This window comes from Opisthorchis viverrini (genome assembly GCF_000715545.1).
Source record: "Opisthorchis viverrini unplaced genomic scaffold opera_v5_439, whole genome shotgun sequence".
NCBI classification, from domain to species: Eukaryota; Metazoa; Platyhelminthes; class Trematoda; order Opisthorchiida; family Opisthorchiidae; genus Opisthorchis; species Opisthorchis viverrini.
In genome coordinates, this window is record NW_008752097.1 from 165,496 (window position 1) to 182,677 (window position 17,182).

At 46.8% G+C, this 17,182-nt stretch overlaps 2 protein-coding genes across 2 annotated transcripts in view; one reads left to right on the forward strand and one right to left on the reverse strand.

The window, feature by feature from the left end:
* T265_11024 (hypothetical protein) overlaps positions 1–17,182 on the reverse strand; it is a gene marked incomplete at both ends in the record, with an annotated part of 101,697 nt that overhangs the window by 40,836 nt on the left and 43,679 nt on the right. The window contains 2 exons of the mRNA XM_009177564.1: positions 3,560–3,677; positions 12,539–17,132. Coding sequence (XP_009175828.1) covers position 3,677; positions 12,539–17,132 — 4,595 coding nt within the window. The remainder of the gene's footprint in view (positions 1–3,559; positions 3,678–12,538; positions 17,133–17,182) is intronic.
* The window catches only part of T265_11025 (hypothetical protein), a gene marked incomplete at both ends in the record, with an annotated part of 84,741 nt that overhangs the window by 13,721 nt on the left and 53,838 nt on the right, over positions 1–17,182 (forward strand). The gene's annotated exons all lie outside the window — the stretch shown is intronic.

The window sequence follows — 17,182 nt, forward strand, 5'->3', positions numbered from 1 at the left end:
GGTCATCTTCAGGGGGACTCGAAGGGCTACGGTAGACCACACCGAGAAGGAGAGAATCGGACCCGCGCAGCGGGATTTGGCCCACAGTGCATCGCAGAAGGGTGCAGGGGTGGTGTCAGCGAGGACAATCGGGATTGGTAGGGCCGCATGTAAGTACAGAGCAACCCCACCAGCCCTCCCTCGTTTTGAGTCAGCTCGAAAAATAGAGTGACCGTCTATCTAGATCTCCTCGTGAGAGACATCTGGTGTGTGCCAGGTCTCTGTGAGTGCGATTAGGGACTGTTGTTCAATGCAAGCTGACTTTTTATCATCGTTGAGTTTGTTGAAAAGCTGAGGCGGTTTGTGGACAAGCATTTCAACGCTGTCTCTGCTGCCTCCGAGGGTGAGGGCCGAAAGTTGATTGACCAGGGTGGTTAGAAGACTTAATATTTGTGCACCGGGTTTGCGTCTGAGTCCAAGCCTCCAAAGGGGCCTCTGGAGCGGTGTTTTCTGTTTCCTGTCTTTGTGGTTTCTGGGGGTGCTTCTTGCCTGCGAGTTTTTTTCGTTCCGTAGTAGCTCGGTTTGCTCGGGTCTTTTGGCTTTGACGGACGGAGTACGGATAAATGGTGGCGGGAACCCCATAATCATGGTGTACACTGAAACTGTAGAGACTCACAAATGTTACTGCTGGAGCGGGGTCTGGAGTAAAAGTTCCTTGAGGGAGAGATTTTGGCGCTAACGCACAAGCTTTACCTTGCCGTCTGTTTGCCCTGATTAAGGTCCACCACGGAGTTTACGCCCCAGGATTGTCCATTCTATGTCTGGGTCAATCTGCCCGGACCAACATGTCGCCGTCTATCTAGATAACGGCCTGCATCGTAGCCTGTTTTGCAGCCCTAAGCGCAACACACCTGGGAAACCCAAAGCGATATTCTTTAAACGTGGTCCTGCATTGACTCCCCAAGTAGCTGAGCGTTCCACAGTTGTAGAACCTGCTCGTTTGAGCGTTTCCCCACGATTCTGCGTAAATGAATGCAAGCCGTTTGATCAATCAGTCTATTTTGTCCTTCGGACCCTACGCTGATGAACCCTCCCTCTTCTCCTGAGACTGCGACTTGGCCAACGTCGGGTGTACAGAACCTCTTGCCAGCTGCACCGGCCATTCCGCACTCAACTGGTCAATTGGTCTTGCCAACCGTAACTGGGTACCAAGCCTCAGCTGCACACCTTCGATGAATTGGTTAGACAGCAACTGCCGGCGCGACACATTATCCAGTCCTAGCAGGTAGCCGCCTAGCCACTTCTGCAGTCTGGCGAAGAAAACGGTCGGGTCGGATCACAGTCCCATCCTGATCGCCTTGAACCGCCTCATTACATCCTGGCGGTCAGTCAGTGAGTCAAACTCCGCTTGAAGGCTTTTTTGTGTTGTCCCAATCCAACTTCCCAGAGTCCCTTCTGGCCCCGTCTTTACCCGAGCTCTGAGGAGCGTCTCTAGTGTCATCAACTTGCCCCGGTCGCTCCCTAATTCAGCCGCCTCCGTAACATCTTCATAGCTCTTCAGAAAGGTCCGCACATACCCCATCATCAACAGGTTGTGGCCATGGGATCCTCATCCATATCATGGTCATGGTGCCAAATGAAATGAGGAGAAACTCGCCACCAAGTCATTTACTAGCAAAAACTAACTAGGCGGTAACAAGTTACTGGACAGGAAAGTAAAAGTTTCGTATTCACCGAATGTCATCGCGCTTCTCCTTGAAAATTCTTGGATACCTATTGGCTATTACGCAATTGTAAACGGGCGCCGCAAAGAATTTCCTCAAATTCCGCAGCAAACTGCACCTTCCATCACACGCGCGGCGGAACCTCGACACAACCACGGACTACTCGCATGCCCCACACAATTACACTAGTAAAAACAGAGGTAGTAGGTTCATTATTTTCGGCACATCACTGCGAACGGACCCGACCGATTAGACGTACGTACCTCTAATGGGACTCCTCTGGGGCGTAGAGCTGAGGGTTTCTAATGTTAGCCTGACGAATGGGGGTCGTGTTATCGGAGAAACAATAGTTGACGTGGACGAATGCAGCAAAGACAACTTGGAGACTGTTGCTATCTAGAACTTCAAAGCCAGTATGCTAACCGAAGCTTAATGAACATGCTAGCACGCCGATCGAAGGAACCAAACAACTGAACCTACAGCAACACAGTGCAGAGTTGTGCCGGTGTATGGAAAACGGTTATGGCATACGAACTCTATGATTTCCAGTTTTCACTGCTTCGATTCAATCTAATCGTATTGTGAAAGAATTATTCATCTGAATAAGCACGTATACATGGGAACATTGTGCATGGCAATCTGCATTTCACATGGATGTTGACTTTGGCTGCAGCTGACTTGTCTATCAATCAAACATTTGAGTCAGTCCAGATGTTCCTACTTGAAGTCTATCTGCACCTTACGCCCAAGGTGCTTGCGCCGTATGTACCCCTCCGTCGTGCTGAGGTTTAGAGGTAACAGACACAAATTTTGCGCGGTTAGGTATTCGTGTCCTAAATAGTGTCCATTTCACATGGATGTTGACTTCGGTTGCAGTTGACCTGTCTACCAATCAAACATTTGAGTCAGTCCAAATGTTCCTACTTGACGTCTATCTGCCCAAGGTGCTTGCGCCGTATGTACCCCTCCGTCGTGCTGAGGTTTAGAGGTAACAGATACAAATTTTGCGCGGTTAGGTATTCGTGTCCTAAATAGTGTCCCAAAGAATACATTGTTACAGATCTTTATAAATGCTGAGTTACCGACCGCTGTCACTGAGTGGTACCATCTCGAGCCCAAAAGAATGGCATCCATCTTCTATGAGTCCAGGTTGCGAGCATCCCTAACGCACTGAATGCCTTCAAGTTCAATGGCTCGTTATACGTATATTCATCGCCCCTCTGCCGCACTCATCTTTCAGGTACACCACCAAAGAGAGCCTCGTTAGTTTTCTTAACTAGCCAAGTCAACACTGGAAACTCTGGCCAAGGTAAATTTCTGTTCATTTCCACAGCGCGTCAACAGTATTGTGAACAGGTTGTCCCATCTGCTGGGCTACATCGTAGTCTATGGCTTTCACGGGCACCATGGACTTTCGAATAAAATTTCGCCGCCATTTGCTCGCCTGCAATTTGTTTCCATCGAGTTCATGTGTCGTTTCCTACTACAAACAACAGCACTGTCTACCAGGTACTTACAGCACACTCAGACCTGCTGGTTAGGGATGCGTCAGTAAAAGGTTTTGTGGATCCCTCAAAACGCTTCGCAAAATAATGCTGTCTTAAGAAACCAAGAAACCAGTCTTCACAGTCTTCAACTCCGACAGCGCATTCTTCTCGATTGCTCCGCAATATACGCGATATATTTAATGGCGGAGCATTTGGAAAAGACACACCGACTCAAAACCGGTTGAATAGGCTTCCGACAGACCTGGCAAGTTTGATCAGAAATCTTCGAGCAGTATCAGTCCTTAGATCACCTAGCTCTCTACTCCACATTATGCCATCACTCCGTTTGGTATGCACAAAACAACATACCTCAAGCGAACAGGGCCAACTTGCTCGCACATGCTTCAACTCAGCTGGAGTATCGTTTCGACAGAGCTCCCAAATCACTTTGGAGGCTTGAAGTGGATAGGAGTCATAGGCAAAAGCCCTTTAATTTATCGACCGGTGTAGTTTGTGCTGCTATCAACAAACGTTTGATCTCGAGGCCTTTTACCTTGAAAAAACCGCGCAATTCGCCCCCTGTATCCAGTCAAACTTCAAGGTCGAATGGTAACGGTGAGAAATCTTCTGGTCCCCTCTGTATCCTCTTTCAATTGTTTCGGCTGATGCACGCCGAAATGGAGAACCGATGAACCGATGCTATAGCGTACCAAAATTTGTGCCATAAATATGCGAGATGGGTGTCCAGCGAAGACCGAACGCACTTACGAAATCACTTCCCAAAGGGCCAGCGCATTCGTCCTCTGTCTTGAACGATGATCGGGCAACTGCATCGGATATGTTGACTGACTAACTCATCATTTAGAATTTTCCGGTCAGTGACGCCCCTAAGGCTTAGAAACTGTGAAATTATGTCTTTCCAACTAGCTGTGGGAGGTTCTATACCCAGAAAAACATACATTCACCATTGCTTGAAGAGTTCTGCACACGTCCTTCCACGATCACTTTAATCAAACCCCGTGCCCATTACGAGTAATAAACGTAGTGGAACAACTGTTCACCGCTTTGCACGCTAAGACTTCATAAAACTGCTATCCCCTACCGGCACACCGGTCGCCGATAACATTGTTAACAGTTATCAGTCTAACAACACACAAGCACAAGAGTTTCACAGACAAGGCCAAGATTTTGATGGGACCATAAATTAGAAATTCTGGTCTCCAAATTCGTTAATATGAATTATAACCTTTTCATACTCCGTGATATCACCCCAAATCAAATCAGCATCAAAGGAGCAAAAAGTGAGGAAAATTCATGAATGCGTTATACGGCGTCTTCATCATTTTCGCAAACCATTTCTGAAAGCCGGATATTGAGAAATTTCTGCTCACTGGTATCTCTTTTTGCGGAAGAAACTTCTGGCAACAAGCATCGATCTCTCCATCTAACAAACATCTGAAGCGTTGTGCAAACAAGGAGTGTTTCCACAATTTTGTTCGACTACTTGTAATTCGTAGTAGGTTTCGTGAAATCAGTTAGTCCGGCGGGCTGCAGACCTTCAAAGAGAATTCCGGCGCTGAAGTTCCTGCAAGCGATTTGGTCGACCGGAACGGCTGTGGCTATAAAATATCCCATAGACTCGTCCTCATCCCTGTGTTATTCAAACTGACCTTGAGTTCAGTTTGATTGTCTATATGACCAGCCGTCTGAACTGGGACCAACTTCGGAGCTCAGCGTGTCATTTCTTGTTATCACATGTGAAAGGCTTTCTGTAAATATACTTGTCCTCCTAAAAGTTTTGATTTAAAAAACGTTCTCCTCCTGCCGAAGAACAATCACGTCACAGGCTAAGCCCCTTTAGATTAACAACAGCGCGCATCAAAAACTAGTGGCTAATCCCTGACCAAACCCAGTGATAAGGACCTATACAACTTGTAAACATATCATCGATGATAGTTCTGGGCATCGTCTAACAGGTGGGAAATGGACAGGCTGTGCTCAGAGCACGTGAGCATCAACCAATGGGAGCGCGAGCTGAGGAGCCGGTCAATAAAGCTGTTAGACCAAGCAACCAATCATAGCCGAAGGTCGGTCTCAACCAGCTTCATGCATCCCATCACACGAGCACTGCTAGTCAACACAACGGATGGCGCACCAGCATGCAGCAACGTGCTGGTGATCTCAGCTGGTGGAGAAACGTTCGTAGTTCAGTTGGTTTCCTCAGTCAAACTAACGGTAAAATTCGGCAGGGTTCCACTGTGACTTTTTCTTCTGAAATTCCGAAGTGTAAGGACTCTAGTCGGTGTCGAAGTCGAGGAAATTCATCAGCTTACTTGGCGTAATGGTTTGGGAGTTCTGAACAAGCAGTTCGATGATGTCTCGCATAAGTCAATATTTGGATTCATTCCTCAATATTGGTGTGAGTATGAGTGTCTCTGACCTTCGACCCGGCCTGGTTTTGCTACCCATGGATGTCTCAAAAAAGGATGAAGGTAACGAAACCACCCGTTTTCTGTGGTTGTTTAGATCAATAAGTTATAATTGGTGTGAGTATGAGTGTCTCTGACCTTCGACCCGGCCTGGTTTTGCTACCCATGGATGTCTCAAAAAAGGATGAAGGTAACGAAACCACCCGTTTTCTGTGGTTGTTTAGATCAATAAGTTATATGGAACTAAGTATGATTCATGTGCATGATCAGATAAATTCATGGGTACTAGTATAAGAGGGGAGAAGGAAAGAGTACACAGGTCTATGGCTGACGTGGTAGCACTTGAGAGACGTAATGTGTCCTGGTAAATCTGGTTTCTGGTTCATTTCTCGAATGAAAGCAAGCAAAGCGAGCTACCCTTAGTGGGTTTACTGACCTCAGTTCTCATGTACAGTCTGGGTGGTGTTCAAAAGGCCGATAGCAAATGGTCATGAGATGATGAACTGTATGCTGGTGATCGCATCACTTCAGTTGGCAATAAAGTAATCAGACTGCGGTTTAGCTTCGAATGCGGGAATGACGGTTTTACAAGCATTAGAGCCAGTTGCGCTGCTCCCAAGCCTTATTAATGCTACGTTTCTCATCATCGGAAAAATACAGCGGAGACGAAATTGAATGGTTTCCCTCTCCCAAAGTAGGACAGACGGAAGAGCTAAAACACAGATGCACAATCACACTAATCGGATATCACTGCCTCAAACAAGCTGACCGGATGGGTACGACTATCCGATAATAATCAAGGCAAGCCGACGGATCAACAATCTATCCATCGTTCAATTGAAACACGGTGACAATAAAACGTTTTTGACCATTATAAGGTTTTCGGTCTTGGAAAAACTGCACGCGTTTCGTCCTAAATGGGACCCACTAGGATTCGACCGCCTGAAATTCAGACTTTGTACTCCCAACCCCAAGACCAAGTGATTAGCAATCTCACTGCTTGATGAAGTACCTCCATCAAATGTTTCTAGAAATCTAACCGCTAGCGAATGGTCATTCTGGGTTCTATGTGACTGAATCTTGTTGCAGCCACGTGACGAGTCCCTATCAGGACACAACCCTTATTCGGTAGTTTTTACAGTGCCACGCACCTTTGCGTTATCTCTGGTATTTGTAAAATTCCCAACTCATGGCCCTGATATATCTTGGAGATAGTGAGACAATTACTTGACCAAATTCCCAAAAAATGTTGATGTGGCAAACAAAATCAGTCGTCCTCGATTGTTATCATTCATTCACGCTGTCACCCCTCACGCGTTTTGACGCGATCGACGATTGTTTGGACCTGTTTTTGTCAAAGAACTAATCTTAACTGGATGTATGGTTCTTGAATAAATAAATTATTGTCGGTAATCAGGGAGAATAAAATCGATTTTGTAAAAGAGCATCAGCGTCGAAAGATCTAAACAATAACTTCATGAGTCATCTAAAAATTCGTCTGAAAGGACATATCACAAGTAATGATAGACAGCGCTCATCTAAACTGTTTGATTATCTCTCGTTTTAGGAAGCAGTCATCTGCACCAACTAGCTTACTCTAGAAGTAGTGGAGTCCGTGGCGCACTTGGTTATAACAGCAATCGATAAAAAAAAGTAAAACGGTGTATTTGATTGTTTTCTGCAGCAGTGGTATCATCTCCTTCAGTGGCTTTCTGATAGAGAGGTGTTTGGCAAACAATTTATCTGGTTCAAAACTTTTTAGTGGTTCTTTTCAGTGGTTCTGTCACCTTTTTCCATCGCTACATTGATGGTACTGGATCTTTTCCGCGATCGATGTGCCTGCTGCACGATCCAACACCCGTTTCCTAGTTGTCTTGTTGTGAATTTGTCGACCACATCCGGCGCCAGCAGCGTTTCTGATACATCGATGGTCAGAAACCTAAAGATTCCTCACATCATTCTGGATCTTTCCGCGATCGATGTGCCTGCTGCACGATCCAACACCCGTTTCCTAGTTGTCTTGTTGTGAATTTGTCGACCACATCCGGCGCCAGCAGCGTTTCTGATACATCGATGGTCAGAAACCTAAAGATTCCTCACATCATTTCTCCACGGAGGCCGTGTCTCGCAACCACACAGCAATACATACCTTACTGTGACCTGGCAGACGTGGCTCTTGGGACCCACTGGTATGCCATTTCGATGCCACAAGTGAAACAAATTACCAAACGTGTTTCAAACTCTTGAAATTCGTGCACTTACTTCCTCAGACATTCCCGTCAGAGGTAATACAACTATCAAGGTACGCACAATTCTCCAGTGCCCCCTTGGAATGTAAGGGATTTGTTCAGAGATTGCACGTTCCGAGTTTGCATTTTGAAGGTTCAAGGCACGTGCGCAAAGACGGTTAGGTGATGGACAGTCTACTCGACGGAGCATACGTCTGGCCTTCATCTCAAAGCCTCTAAGATTCCCGCCAGTAAAAATTCCAATATTGGGTCTCATCATTTCATCGATGAGAGGGTTGAGGACGTTACTTATTGTGTGGAAGCTCCTCGAAAGTTCTCCATAAACTTGCGTTGAAGACAAAGCCTTCACTCGGTCCTCTTGACAATGTTTCAAACTCCACAAACCTGGTAGCTTAGTTTGGCATATTTTTGCGTAACAGATAACTACATTGGTTATTAGCTGATAGGCCACGCGATACTAAGATAACAAATGAACGAACAACTTTATGTCAACTAGTTACATACTCAGTCAGCATATGATTTACTGGGAATTGTCAGAAGTGCAAGGGTTTCGAACCTACGACCTCCCGGTCAGCAGCTGAACGCTAGACCCCACCAGCACTGTGACTAACTCGCACTCGGACAGGAGAGAGTGCTATTCAGAAGCGAATTCACATCACTTAGTCGAAGTTGATTGGCTCCTTGTGCAACGATTCACAATCACTTTGGCGCTACCAGTACTCATACGGTCCACGTGATCATCCACTTGTTTGATTGTGAAAAGGTGTAGGATGGGGAAATTAGGGTGTGACTGAAACACCTGGATACCACCCGAATGGATATCACTTGAACAAACAATCGTTTCACGTCACCGAGTAACATAATGGGTGGGCCAGAACAAAACGATTGCAATGACAAGCCGCTACATTCATCCAGTTCGAGTGATGACAGAACGCAAGTACTTGCAAAAATAGCCGGGACAACTGGTAATACCTAGCCATGATACCACTGGTGATTCTAGCTTCCAGCGGATGCAGAAGCCTGAAGTGCCTTACGAGTGTAATCCGTGAAATGGATCACTGCTTTCCCACCTTTCTACTCTATCTCATGTGTAAATGCACGGGTCTGATGAGTTCTCCTGTAAGTTCATCCTATTACTAACCATAACGTGTCCTCAGATGTTAATTGACCAGCTCAATGGTCTGCTGTGTGTTGCTTTCGTCCCTCACTTGGTTGCCATGGGCGTAATCGATTCCGGTTCCAAAATCAAAGGTCAACAGATTGCTCGGTGGGGTGTTGGAGCGTTTCCGTTGCGATACTGACGCTATGATCCCTAGGCCTGTGAGGCCTTACGAGGCCACCAACATGGGGTGCTGTGCCAACGACTCAGCTGGAGTGAACCGCGTCGTACATATTGGGATCGCCCAATTGATCGCAGCCACTTCAACCTGGGCCAGTTCACCACTAATATATGTCAGGCCAATTCACCGCCAAGCTAGGTCGACGCGAACTAGATTCAAGTGCGATTAGTCACTTAGCTGGGGGTGAGGTGGCTCAAGTGGTTAGAGCAAGAATTTACTGACCGGAAGGTCCCTGGTTCGAACCCGACCTCTGCCTCTCGACTTCTCCTGTCTAGGCTTGGGCAACCCGACAGTATCCCAGCCCTCGTGCTCTCTTTGGGTAGCATGGCAGCTAGGCACCGAAAGGGTGTTACAGCTGAATGAATGAAAACTAATTTAGTTTGCAATGAACCAATAGGTAGATTAAGCATATTCGCCATGTCCTGTTCAGAAATATAGGTGAGTTCTGTCAGGTAACTGCTGGATATGTCCACAACATGTCGTTAGAATGACCCTACTACGACCATGCTTGTTTAGACAAGAACTTAAATAGGGACAATAAACCATTTGAGTTAGCAAACCAGGCTTTGTACAACGAAATATCAACCGTGGAGCCGGCTGTCATCAGCCGAAATCAGCTCAGCCATGAGTCGGAAGATACGTAAATCCTTTCGAATTTTTCACGGTAAATGAAGAACCGTTTTCGTAGCTTCTTCATACAGAGAAAAGTAAGCAGAAAGTGGGGGAAATCCGATGGCACTCAAAAACATACCGGCAATTAGTCAGTCAGTCATGGCAATCCATAAAAAGTTTTACGTCTATCCCAACTAACTACGGAGCTGACGTATGAATTTGAAAAAATCTGTGGTGTAATACTTCGAACTTATCCCATACAAAGGAAATATACTGACGCTACAAACCCACTAGGCGTGCTTCAAAGGCGGACTCCGTCGAATACGACTCACCGGTCCAATGAAAAGTGGTCATTCTATGGTCCCAGCCTGCCAATTTGTCGCATTCTGGTGGAAGTGACGCAACAACTTGGTCGGAAAAAAGAAGCCGTATGGAAACGCTCCTAACTTGGGCGATCAGAAATGCTGCCTATGATATCTCTGTCTTTCACGCTGCTCAGTAGACGGTGGATGAACCCACTAATTAATCTGTGCTTTTTTCCCATTGCCGAGCGAATAAAAGCTCTCCATAGAACTACAACGGTTATGTAAAAAAAGGCGATTCTATGTGGTGAAATACACTGATTCGCGAATTGGGTTTTTCGGGAGACGCACCTGAGAACCGGCTGAATCACTCGTTTACGATGTTTTCAAGCAACTGAATGTACTTGTTCTCTTTTGGCTTCTTATGTTTATAGTTAGTCCACACTTTTCCATTGATAGAAATCATTCTTCTTAAGATTGCTGAAAACTCTTCGACAACCTACAACCACCTTCGTCGAAGAATTTTTAGCAACCTTATGAGTAGTGTATCAAGAATATACATGTACCGCGATATCTCCGTTACCGTAGCAACTGAAACATGAGGTGGCCTGGTGCAGTACATTCGGTTGCCTGGAAACAGCACAAACGAGATTTTCAGCTGAGTTTCAGGTGAGTCTCTCGAAAAACCAAATTAGTTTGCAGATGAGTGTATTCCATTAATTTCGTGCAATTTAGGTCCAAGTAGAACATAAGGTTGATGCCCCAAAAGAGGCGAAACCGATCGTGGGTTGCCGAAGAGTAGTGTATTACGTCTAGACATTCTTGGTACTTACTTGCCTGAACAAGACAATTGCAAAACGGGCTGAGCTGACAGGTTCGCATAACGGCAAGTCCAAAAAATCAATAACAATATTGGACTAGGTCGTCCTTTTAAAATAGCTGTGGAAATAAATTAAATCTCCTGTCATCCTCATACATGCACTCACTACACCAAGTAGGGATCCAAAAGGACAACAGGGAGACAGTCCCACAATAGTCACTGAAGAACTGGCCAAAATCTGACTACGGTTCCATGGAAAGGTTCTAATATTAAACGTAACCCCATCTTATGATATTGTTACCGGAAGAAGATGTACCAACGACGTTCGTTCGTGCACCCGCTCTTATTGCTGATCGACCTTAAGTATCTGAATATGGAATGGAATGGAAAGGAAAACCCGCCTGATGGATGTCACTTGTCCCGGGGTTTCATTGTATTTGCCGTGAGAAAGCAGACAAACCGCTCAATCACTTGGTTTACACAAAGTCAACCTGATAACGCTGACCTGAACCAGTACGGTGGAGATGTTCTATCAAATGTGTTGAAGTGATTGGCACACCGGCATGCAAGAGTACAACTGATATGGACCAAAACCACCTCATCGCTGATGGTAAAGTGGACTCTATTCTGGTTTTCCTTTTAAATGTTTTCGAAGTGATTAGTGTTTGCTAGTACCAAGGTTCACTGCATGTTGGAAAGATAGTTCACGTGATATAAACGTCCAGCTCAATAGCAGTGGCAACTGATTTGACGGTTCGAAAGTCCCGTGTTTGATGAACTCGGGTGCATGCTGCCACGAAAACACGGTAGACGACGACCGACGGAGATGGAACAAGTGGTTAGAGCGCAAACTTACCAACCTGAACGTCCTTGGTTCGAACCCGATCACTGCCTCTAGGCCTCCCCTGTCTAGGCTTGGGCAACCTGGCAGTATCCCAGTCCTCGGGCTTCCTTCGGATAGCATGGCAGCTAGGCTGAGAGGTCTTTATCTTACACAGCAGGTCTCTCTGTGGTATATATATATATATATATAATGTTTTTTGCGTATTATCTGCCCCTGTGCTCAGTGTATTCGAGTGGATTAGGCATTATTCGGACGAGGTCAAGAAAAATTACAACAATTCGTTTTATAATCGTAACATAAAATGTGATGAGTGTCACTTAGAAGCCCAGATAATTATAATAAGTATAATTATAAGGTTACATCACTGATCCTAGTAGCGTCGGAAGGTGTCGTGATCACAAGCGTGAGTGTTCTTTTGTCCAAACAAACAAGGAAGCATCTCTGTCCGAAAAGAAAACGTGATTTCAAAGAACTAATAACTCACTTAACAATTCAGTCAGTCAACGGGGACCATGAGAACTAGGCTGTATAGATTAAATTCAGCTCGGGAATCGAAACAATACACACACAAAGGAGGGGGCGGATGATTTTGCCCAGAGTGAAGCAGTATCTTGGTAATGTTTGCGAAAACGGAGGCAACTGTAAAGCTATCGAAAAAAAACACTGGTGGCGGTATTAGTGGTTGGTGTGATGATACTAATGGGAATGTTTATATGTTCTCGATACAAAGTAGCATCTGGTGTGGAATGTACTAGATATCCATGTCTTGTGGCATATCTTGGGGTGAGTACAAAGGAAGTGTTCGCAGCTGACCTTCCGAGCGTGTTTGATAAGGGGAATCGGTTTCAATCAGTTCAGCTTGAAGAATGCCCCGTCGCATTGCTTCTTGGACCGACAGGGTTTCGGTTTGTTCATCATCGGGTGATGACTCTTCTGTGCCATATGGATACTGATGCATCGCGGACGATGAAAGACCAGTTGTAGGCGGATTTCTGACCACCAGGAGCCCGCTGTCGCGATCGATGTAGCCGGCACGTATAGCAGCTGCCACGGTGTATGCATCGCTAACGGTCCTGCTACCCACTTCTTGGCGCTCTACTTCGGGTCGGATGGAATGCACCAAATATCGAGTTCGATGCCTTTCCGGTGTGGTCCATACAACATGCGCATCCAACGTCGACGTACTTTGATCGTCCGTTGTCTGCTCACGAGATGGTTTGTCACGACGTGATTCTGGTGCCAATTTAACAGCGTCCGATAGCACTGCATCCACAAGCGGAATGGCAACACCCATGTCACCGGATGTTTGTCTCGGATCAACCTTTGTGTAGTCCCAGTATACAACACGTAAGATTCCACGATAGAATGCCTCAGCCGCGCTGATAACCTTATTGGTGCCCGGCACAGTAACACCTGTCACCTGCATTTCCAAAAGTTTCCCAGGACTATCTACCCAGACTTCATCGTGTGTTGTGGACGGCGATCCCACGTCCGATCGCTCAGTATCATCTCCTGGGCACCAAGTGATCACGGAGACCTGGGGATGCTCGACAACTTCTTGGTTCGGATTGATACGCATCAATTCCTCATCCCCTATGTAGACCGGTAGTGTCAGACCTGCATTTTCCAAAGTGTAATAGCCACTTGATCGAGTTTGACTCAGCGCATTCCGAAGTTGTGTAATTGGTAATGACTGTGATTGGGTGGTGGACATTGTACCAAACTGTGGAATGTGTGCGTGCGTCCCACATTTTGGACAAACATAGTCCTCTACGGCTGATGCGAATGATGAGGAGTGTTCACGATGCACTTCTGTATAGGTTGTGGTGAAACCAACCTGTTGAGTTTGTTCGTGCTGTTGTTGTGGTTGTGTAGATCTCGTTTGTCTTCCCGGTGCGGAAACAGGTGAACTTTCATCAGTTGGTGGTGATGGCTCCACGACTGCCACGGTCGTCTGACTTGGTGACCAGCTAATACAACTGGGTCCGCGTTGGATACGCTTATTTTTGTGTGGTGGCCGGTTCGCGCCCACAAAACCGAATGTCTGTGTCTCCGCGGTGCGTGTGTTTCCAGTCTGAGACAGAAGTAGGCTTCCTGTAGATGTGTACTGAGTTTTTGCACCAACGAGACGCGTTGGTCTTCCGGTGCCCACCGTTGTGGCCAAGTCTCTGTCCACACTGAGCGATCCTCCACGACGCCTTATTCTGGTGAGTAAGTACGGGACACTCCAGATATTCAGGAGATTATTGAAACAATGTTCGGCATCTGCTTGGAGATCTGTTTCATCAGGTAGATCAAATACATCTGCTTCGTACATATCTTGTTCGCTGAGGTGCAAATGGGTGGCAATTCTGGAATCAAGCGACCGCGCACGACTTTGGACTTCTTCGGTAAGCAACTCTTCACGAACCACCTTCTGAGTACCATCCAGGTAGGTTGTGGTAACCTTCTTTGTTGTTACCGGTACTCCGGCTAGTTGTTCATCATCATCTTCAATGAACTGTCCGTCCAAATTGCTCGGTAAACTTGATGAAAGCAGAGGGGTGCGGCCACGTCCACGTAACTGTTTGATAACCGGGGCGTTGTGGCGGTAGGACTGAATACCGGAACGACGTGCGACGGTTGTGACCACTCGTTTGATCAAGTATTCATCTTCGATGTTCGTTTGCACGCCAATAGTTGCTACACCTTTGGATTGTTTCACATCTTCCTTGATACTTACCGCATCACCAGATATCTCTGAGCCGGTTTCATATTTCAGCAGGTCGGCAGTCTGTGTCACACCAGTCAGTGTGTGCGGGGTACACTGGACTCCCCAACTGACCACGTTGGGCCTCATGTATCGGCCTCCGAGGACTGAACCACGCACTGAGCCTGTCGGGGATGTCATGCTCCCGTATCGTGAAGATACATAGCATTCTGTGGTATCCACAACTTCTGAACGCGTCGCTGCTTGCACTGGTCTTACGTACAGAGGACTTTCCTGTCCAACTTCGGTAAGATCCACCTGAATACCTGTGTCTTGTTGGCGTGAGAACAACCATGAACTGCCTTTTTGAATGCGAACGTGACGTGTCTGAACAGGTGAATGCTTACTCGCAGTCATTAGATCCGTCTGCAGCGAATTATCGGCTCTGGGAACACTTAGTTGAATGGTTTTACTAACATAAGCAGTATGCTCAACTTTGGGCGTTAGCTCGATCGGTTGTGGCGGAAGTTGACTGAATGAAACATGTGTGACGTCGGCTTTGGTGGGCTCAGCTTCTACCTTCTCCGAAAAACTGGTTATCAACTGTGTGCGGAAAAATGACGACTCTTGGCTGGGCTCCGCCTCGGCTTGTATGATCTGCGTGACATATTTGGTTGGAACTGTGTCGACCATGACGTCGCTTGTCAGGCTGAGGGTGGTTTGCATAGCACAATCCCTTCTGTCTGACGGTGTGGCAAACTGGCCAGCGAGTTGTAATACCTGTACCTCAGGTTCCGTTCGGACGGGCTCTTCGATCTGGGTCCATGCGTCGAAACCCGGTTGCAGCACTGTCATGGTGAATGCATCCAAATGGGAAGCTGGAGCAAAGCCCACTGAGTCGGTTGACAGCACCCCTGAAGCTTGCAACTTTTTGTTATGCTGTACTGGCCCGACTTGTGCCTCCGCTTCAACTCGAGCAGCAGGAACCGGTTGGGTTATCTCTGATACAATAGGTCTACTCTCAAACTGACACTCAGAATCCAACTGAATGACCCTAGCCTGTAATTTTTTATTGGAGGTCATGGGTTTCGTGCCTTCTGAACTCACCAAATTGATCTGACACTTTTTATTTCGATGTGGGGTAGCAAATTCTGTGATGCTCTCGACAAGCGGAATAGCTGGATGAAGTCTAAAGCCTTGACTCTCTTTCCTCACGGTGTCCATGTAGGATACGGTTGTTTGGGTCATCTCTTCATCCTGCACAATGGTTTGAGTTTGCACGTCAGAAAGAAGTGGCTCTCTTGGTTCTGTTTGTATGGAGACATCGAGGTGCGGTATGTCGGTGCTCACTTGCAGCTTTTTGTTTCGTGAGGGTCCCTCGTGATAAGTTACTGTGGTAACCGCACAATCGACGGCATCAGGTGCCAAAGGCTCGGTTTGGGTCAAAGCGACTTGTGTTCTGACACCAAGTTGCACGCTGACGTCATACTTTCTTGTCCGATCTTCTTGACTTACTGGGGCAACCACCTCAATCGACAAGGGTTCATCCGTTGCCACTGATCTGGTGCGCGTACTCAAGACACTGGTCTGTGTGACGCTTGTCTCAGTTCGTATACCACACTGAGTGCTTACGTCAGATTTCTCTGGTTCCGTTCTCACTGTCTGCTCCATCGGGAGTGCCACTACTGTCAGAGTATCTTCGGTGTTCGTAGTATAGTCCTGGCCAGCTGCCCGTCTCACAAAGGAGACTTTTGAATCGATCAAATCTTCTGCCGTTTGAGCACCAAATGACCGAGTACCAACTGGTGATCCGTCTTTTTGTACGGATGCTTCCACCTGAATTGGGCTTACGCGAACCTGAAGCTTTTTGTTAAGGCCAGAAGTGATTGTAAACGCTTGATACTGAACCTCAGCCTCATCCATGATGGGTATTGTGGGGCCTTCCGTTTGTGTACTTCCAACGTCTGTCACGTGCCCAGCTTGCGTCTCCACATCGTACAGATCTGCCGAGATAACGACTTGTACTCCAAAGCTATCTTTCGCCACCGATTCCGGCACTTGTTTCACAGGAGCCCTAACGTCAATCTGAATGGGGATGTCGCTGCCAACACAGATGTCGTGCGGTTCAGAATAGGCCGAGAATTGCAGTTTCTTATTTACTCCAGGTGGTGGGGATGAAATTCTATACTCTACAGCCGACTCTTCAACAGCCACCAAAGGCTTCTCTATCTCAGCTGTTTGCGAGCCACACGTGTTCGTCACTGTACCACATTGTAGAGAGACATCCGACAGTTTTGGCGTTATGCGAGCCTGGACACTGGCGTCCTCCACTTGAGCCAACACTCGTTGCACTGGGGCAATTACATCTAGACGAATAGGTTCTCCACTGTCCACCGATCGATCGTACGGAACAGCCTGGATATCGACCTGGAACTTTTTATTCCTTCCGGCTGGCCCGACCGCCTGTTCCAGCTGTACACTCACATCATCTACCGGAACAACAGGTCGCAAGAAATCGTCCGTCTGTGAACCATGTACTGTCGTAACAGTTCCTGACTGCAGCTCAACGTCGTACCTGGTCGGCGTGGGAGCAGTTTGTATGCCCATTTCTCTACTTTCTATTCCTGGTATGACCTGCTGAACCGGTGCAACGATCTCTGCAACAAAAGGTCTCTCACTCTCCAAAACAGTATCGTGTGAAATGGGC